At 39.6% G+C, this 7,270-nt stretch overlaps 1 protein-coding gene across 1 annotated transcript in view; it reads right to left on the bottom strand.

Annotated features, from left to right (window-relative positions):
• IQGAP2 (IQ motif containing GTPase activating protein 2) overlaps positions 1–7,270 on the bottom strand; it is a 240,154-nt gene that overhangs the window by 34,884 nt on the left and 198,000 nt on the right. Inside the window, exons 23-24 of the mRNA XM_015571569.1 lie at positions 5,277–5,485; positions 1,137–1,286 (exon numbers count right to left, since the gene is read on the bottom strand). Of these exons, the coding sequence (XP_015427055.1) occupies positions 1,137–1,286; positions 5,277–5,485 (359 nt within the window). The remainder of the gene's footprint in view (positions 1–1,136; positions 1,287–5,276; positions 5,486–7,270) is intronic.

Genomic DNA, 7,270 nt, shown 5'->3' with positions numbered 1-7,270 from the left:
CTGCTGAAGGGGAGGCTTTGTTTACATCTATCACTGTCGCTTACTCAGTTTCCTTTAGCACCTTGTGGTCGGGCAGATAAGCTGAATCAATGGTCAAATAAAACAGCAACTGGTCCACCAGAGTCCAACCATAACCAATTCAGCTTATCAGCTCACACCCGCACTCTGGAAGCAATGGAGAATTACCATTCATTCAGATCAGAGGTATGCCATGAAATCAATGAAATAAAAGATACACTATTTCCCTAATCCAAACTCTTTGGCTCTTTGCTCAGAAGAAGGGCAGACTGATTCTGGTAAACACCTGTTTTTCAGATAGTTAATTTTTTCATGGTTATCAGCATCTGCTTATATTATCAGATTTATTACGTTTCTGCAGATAACTGTAGTATAAGATAGTCATGAAGCTAATGGGCTCTGAAAACAAACTACTTGGGTCCCAAAGCCCTTGTTTTACCACTTACTGGCTCTCTCAGTTTTCTCATATGTAATTTAGGAAAAACAACAGCAATTACTTCCTAATGGTTTCTAAGGTTGCAGTAAGAATTGAAAGAGATAATGTATGTAAAGAACCTAGAATGGTACTTGGTACTTAGGTTTTCAAAGCATATAAGATTAAACTCTATTCCAGTTTTAGCATGGGGAAAGATCCACTGTAAACCACAAACATAGAACACAGTATCTACCCAAAACTCATCCTATATAATAAAAGCCTAATATGCTAAGTGTCTGGCCATCCGGTTGGCCGTTCAACCAATCAAAGCATAATATGCTAATGATATGCCAAGGCAGCTCAACCGCTTGCTATGACGTGCACTGACCACCGGGGGGCAGACGCTCCGACCGGTAGGTTAGCTTGCTGCTGGGGTCTGGCCAATTGGGACTGAGCGAGCTGGGCCAGCACACCCTGGAGCCCTCCCACAGCCCCTCTCTGGCTGGCCAACCTCGCGTCCTTCCCTGGTCCTAATAGTGCATCAGTGGGGTCCCTCAGCCTGGCCTGTGCCCTCTCACAATCTGGGACCCCTCAGGGGATGTCGGAGAGCCAGTTTCAGCCCGATCCCTCAGGCAGGCCGGGGACCCCACTGGTGCATGAATTCGTGCACTGGGCCTCTAGTAGTGAAAGTAACTGTTCTCACCTGTAAAAGATAAAACAGCTGCTGATATGTTTCTAGTGTTTTTCTCCGCTCCTTACTCAAACTTTTGATTCCTTGGTTGTCAGTGTTATTCAGTATTTGCATTTCTCCACCTTTTTTCTTATTCAGCTTCGTTCTGTGTGAAATTACATCCTGGAAAAAATTTTTATAAAAATATTTTTATACTTTGATACTCTTTACCTCTTCCCATCACATACACCAGACACACCCATAGTTGAAAAGATTAATTTTCCATGTTTCCCTTATGAAGAAACAAGGGAATAGAGAATGTTAAACAAATTAACGAAATCCAGCTTGCAGGTGAACTTGGCTCTTGTAATATTTATTCTCCAAAGTTTCACTTATTTGCTCTTAAGCGTTAAGGTAGGCACCAAGACAATTCAATAAGGAAAAAATTGTCTTTTCAACAAATGATGGTGGGACAACTGGATGGGCACATTCAAAAGAAAGAAGTCAGACCCCTACTTCATACCATAAGCAAAAACTAACTCAAAAGAGATCAAGCAACTAAATGTAAGAGCTAAAACTATAAAACTCTTGAAAGAAAACCTAGGTATAAGTCTTTGTTACCCTGGATTAGGCAATGGTTTCTTAGGTATGACACCAAAAGCACTAGTGACAAAACAAATAAATTGGACTTCAAACAAACTAAAACCTTTGTGCTTCAAAGGACACCATCAATAAAGTAAAAAGACAACCCACAGAATGGGAGAAAATATTTGCAAATCATATATCAAATAAGAGACTTGATCCACAATATATAAAGAACTCTTACATCTCAAAAAAAGCAAAAGACCAAAAACCCCAATCAAAAGTGGACGAAGGATGGCAATAGACATTTTCACAAAGATCTACACATAAAGAGATGCTCAATATTAATGATTATCAGGGAAATTAATGCATATCAATACTATAATGTGATACCACTTCATACTAATTAGAATGCCTACAATGGAAAAGACAGTAACAAATGTTGATATATGGATAAATTGAAAACTTCATACTGTGCTGGTAAAATTGTAAAATATACAGCCACTTAGAAAGACATGTTTACCGTTCCTCAAAAGTTAAACACAGAGTTATTTATATGACCCACTAATTTCACTCTAGGTATATACCAGTGATTTTCAACTGGTGTGTGGCAAGAATTTCTAAAACATGCAGTACCTGACTATTTAACCAGAAGCACTGACCTTTTCCCCCTTAGACTGTCAAGTAAAAAAAATGACAATAGCCAACACAACTATAGCTATTTCAGTGTGAATGAATCAAAATTATACTTATATTCTTGCCGAAACCGGTTTGGCTCAGTGGATAGAGCATCGGCCTGCGGACTGAAAGGTCCCAGGTTCGATTCCGGCCAAGGGCATGTACCTGGGTTGCGGGCACGTCCCCAGTGGGAGATGTGCAGGAGGCATCATATTTAAAAAAAAATTATACTTATATTCTGGTCATATGGGCAAAAAAGATGTTTTTTTTTGGTGTGCTACAGACTTTTAGTAATTATGTATGCCATGAGATGAAAAAGGTTGAAAATCTGTATATACCCAAGAGAACTGAAAACATATGTCCACACAAAACATGTACATGAATGCTTTTGGCAGAATTATTCATAATAGTGAAAAAGAAGAAACAACTCAAATGTCCATCAATTGATGGATGGATAAATAAAATGTGGTATATAACAATGAAATGTTATTCATAAAGAAAAAGAAATGAAATATTGACTCATGCTACAACATAGGTGAAGTTCAAAAACACTACGCTAAATGAAAGAGCTGGTCACAATGGACCACATATTGTGTGATTCCATTAATATGAAATATCCAGAACAGGCACATTTATAGAGACAAAAAGCAGATTATTGGTTGTGTGGCTGGGGAAGGGAATAATAGGTAGTGACAGTGAATGAATATGGGTATTCTTTCTTTTGTTTTTTGAATTGAAATATTATTCACATGCTTTATAAATTCATCCTTTTCAAGTGTACAATTCAGTGGTGTTTAGTACATTCACAACGTTGTGCAACCATCAATACTATCTAATTCCTGAACATTTTCTTTGGGGTTTCTTTATGGGGTGATAAAAATGTTCTAGCATTAGATAGTTGCACAATTTTGTGATAATACGAAATATGACTTTTTCAGACTTCTAGGAGGAATGCAAATTTTAAAAGTATTGTAAGACACATTGTTACTAGGAGAGCTGGAGTTGCTCTATAAGAACTAGTCTACTTCCCTTTACAATCTTTTCTTCTCACTAAAAACATGCTCAGTGTTAAAAAAAGATAAAGAAGGTAAGTTTAGTTCTATCATCCAAAGAAAAATCACTTAACTTTTGTTCTTTTAGCTTTTCTGAAATATAAAATATAGTACAATAAATGAAATTGTCCTGTTTTGGGTACTATTTCCCCCCCCCGCCCCATTATATTGTGAACTGTTCCCCCTGCCCTTAAATGTTCTTCAAAAAAATTATTTTTAGGCATTGCATAACATGCATGTTAAACAAATTCTATTTGTGTTAGGTTGTTTCCTCACTGCTTCACCACTATAACCATGCTTCAACTGCACTATTCTGAATGTCATCAACACTAAACATGCTATCACAGTGATAAGGCCAACGACTACATATTCAATAATCATTAGTTTAACTTCTAATAAGTGTTTGATAAATACTGTTTGAAAACGCAAGCTGAAAAATTAACTTTATCAATTAGAAATACTTAAAAAAACTTAAAACATTCATGAAGATCTGACAATCTGTTATGATTGTATTTCCACAACTACATATTACCCCTACTGTTTTCTGTTTTGTAAGTAAGTCTTTTTTTGGGAAGGCACTTCCTGTTTACAACTTCATGGCTAAAAAAGGCATTCTCCGACAGACCTTCTGGATTATATGACACTTTAGAAGTTCTCATTTACGTCAGACAATATAAACATTTCATAAGAAAAACAGTATTGCTGATTTTCTGGGTAAAATAATGAAAATAGAGTTAAATGAAGAACATTAAATCTAGTTTCCTTATTTCCTCTTCAACTATTTATTTCATTGTTATCTCGATGAGCCTGTAGCTCCCATGGCTGCTTGCCTCCCACTTTTCCAGAAGCACATATTCGGCCCTGCAGCCAGCTCCCCACCCGCCCCAGGGCAGCCTGCTCAGAGCTTCAGGAAGGTCCTGTCAGTTCTCTGGAAACGGATGTGGCACAGAAGCAGGGACACAGTTTTTCACTGTTTCCAGGAGCTCTGACACGGTCCTATTTCACACAGACCCGAAAGCACAGAGAGTCTATGATTGGGCAGTTCCACTCTGTAGGGACCATTCTGGAAATGTGTAAAAAAATGTTTTAATAACTTAACGATTGGAAAGCACGATAGGCTTCTAGCAGGTGTGGGTGAGGGGTGACAGGTGCCCTGCTGTTCTGCGTAGATAACTGTCCCACATCCGGCATGGCTGGAGTCTGAATGTGCTGCTGGCCAGTCATTCACAGGCAAACATTCTCCGGGTAATGATTGGAGCCTAGAACCTAATTGTTTGACATATAAGCACAACACACACCCTCCACAATTTTAACATACACCTAATTTTCTAGGACCAGAATTCTACGTAGACACTCTGCCTATTCTGAACTTTGCAGAGTTGATGTCCATTTTGGAAAACGAAAGCCCCACCACCCCGTGGGCCAGGCTCCTCTGCAGCTCCCTCTGCGGTTATTCTGGGAAGAGGCCCCAGCCTCCAGCCACGCCATCACATCTCCTAACAGCATCGGGCCTGTGTGCTTTCGTTTGGAAATATGTATGTTAGTTGTAAATTACTTTCTTCTTATTTATCTCTTTTACTTATATAAAGGCCTTAGTCTTGTTATGAAGGTACATACATGTAAGTAGGTTTAATTTCATAGAATTTTCATTTCCGACTGGTCAAGGAGCCTGACGAAATGCTATAAAGGGGGCAGGAGACTTTCGCAGTCTGAGAACCACTACTCTGTAATGCAAGTGGAACTGAGCTCTGAACTACTCATTCTGGATTCCACCTGAGCTCATCCGGACCAGAGTGCTGTGGACCAGCACACAGGCATCTCCCCTCTTCTGGGAGCCGGCAGTCCCACAGCCCCTACCGACCTCCAGTGTGATCCTGTTTTTCACCAGGAGCCCAATCTTGATGTCCATCAGGTTCAGGTCTTTCTCCAGCTGCTGATTGCCCCTGATCTTGGTCACCACTTCTCCCCTCAATCGTGCGACCTCCAGCTCCTCCTGGAAGTCCAAGTCACTTTGGTCCAATAGGTGCACAAATTTGCGGATTACCGGTAACGGTGGGTTTTCGGAGCCAACTGCAGGGAGAGGAACAGGCATGTTTTATTTGGGCATGCTTGGGATTACGACCAATAGGAAAGAAACCAGGTCTTTAAATAAAGCATCACCAGAAAAATACAGCAATGGAATGACTTGGGCTTTGGAATGAATTGTTCTGTCCCATGTAAAATCTGGATAAGAAAACTGATCATGTAAATAAAAGCAAAGCACTGGTAATGTCTGGCTTCATTACTTTCAAGTTACTAACACTCACTTATCAGCCGCCTCTTACACTGTTTCCAGGACTCATGCACTGAGAAGATAGTGCCTTACTGATGAGGAGCCTGGGAAAGAATGTCAGTGTTTAAGTTACCTCGGTTCTGAGGGCCTGTGGCTCAGCCAGATAAGAGATTTGTGCTTTTGCTGCAGGAAGCAGAATGTGGTTTCTCTCAGCCCAAAAGACCTCTGGAAGGAGCAAGAACTAGGTGATAGGCGAATTAGAAAAGGCTGGTGAAGGGAGAACTAACTATAAGGCCAAACAGAAGCCACCGGAATGACAAGTGGGATACAGGTTCTACTTGGCGGAAATAACAAGATTTTAATAACTGAAATTTGGTCCTTGTTCTTTCTTCATGGACCAAGGGAAGACGCTCAGTGCCTAGGAGACCAGCTTCTCTCTCGCTGACAGAGGCATCTATGTAAATTCTAAAGGGCCTTTCCCTTTCATGCCTTGAACGTTAATTATGCTGGCACAGACTTCTTAAAAAGCATATTTCTTAAGGTGTTTAGTGAGATCTTGGTAAACTGTGAGAATAAACTCTGGACCTTCAATGATGATTGCCAGTCCAGCCCAGTCATGGCAACCTCAACAGCCATCCTCTCCTTTACATGGAAGGCCCCATCTTTTTTTTTATGCCCAGCGTGGTTGTGTGGTGTTCTGACACTCAAAAAATAAAAAGCGCTCAACCAACACCACAAACAACAGCATGAACTCAGCATGAACAACCAAATCTAGAGACATCTGGGTTACTATTTTGCCACATTGGATGATCTTTTTTGGAGACGTTACCTTGGATCATGAGGACCTTTGTGAATTTATTTTCCTCTCATTTCTACCAAAGATGTTGCTGCTGACAGGACCATTCCCGAGAAAGCCTGAGCGATGCATTCATGTGGAGAAATTGAGAGAACTGGGCCATCTCATTCGTGTCTAAAGTCTCTATCCCTGCTCCTAAGGACTGTGTATCTTTTCATATTCTAATAGGCCAGTTAGAAACAAATATTTTAGCATTACCAATTATTTTGGTTCACATTTAATATTTCTCCAATCAACAGTAGGCTTTTTTGGCGTCTTCATACCACCCTGTGGTAGTTTAATGTTAGAAAATCAAACACTTTCATGGTCAGCACTTACTGGCTTCACTGCAGTTCTAGCAACTTCCAAGCTTAAATTCAATCAATATCTTTCCAGAAGGAATGGGTGAAAATGGAGGATGACTAAGAAAAGTGGTCTTTTTCAGAACAGAAAAAAATGCCTTAGCTTTGTAAAGATAATTGAGAAAGAAATGACAATTTACATTTCAGTTACCATGAAACCACCTTATTTGCCAAAGGCCAGAGAAGCTCAGATCTAACTTATTCACTAACATAGTTTTCATCCACCTCTACAGGTTAAATAAAATAACCCAGATTTTTAAACTGGAATTACTTTTGTTTTTGTAATTTAAAAAATGTAAGTAAATGAAAAGCATTACCCACAAAAACATGTTACCTAGAATGAAAATCAGCCTGTGTTCATTTGGAGAATTTAATCCTTTCTTTTT

This window comes from Myotis davidii, unplaced genomic scaffold (assembly GCF_000327345.1).
Source record: "Myotis davidii unplaced genomic scaffold, ASM32734v1 scaffold44, whole genome shotgun sequence".
Lineage (NCBI taxonomy): Eukaryota > Metazoa > Chordata > Mammalia > Chiroptera > Vespertilionidae > Myotis > Myotis davidii.
Note: the sequence above shows the minus strand (reverse complement) of the source record. Positions and strands in the feature narration are given on the sequence as shown.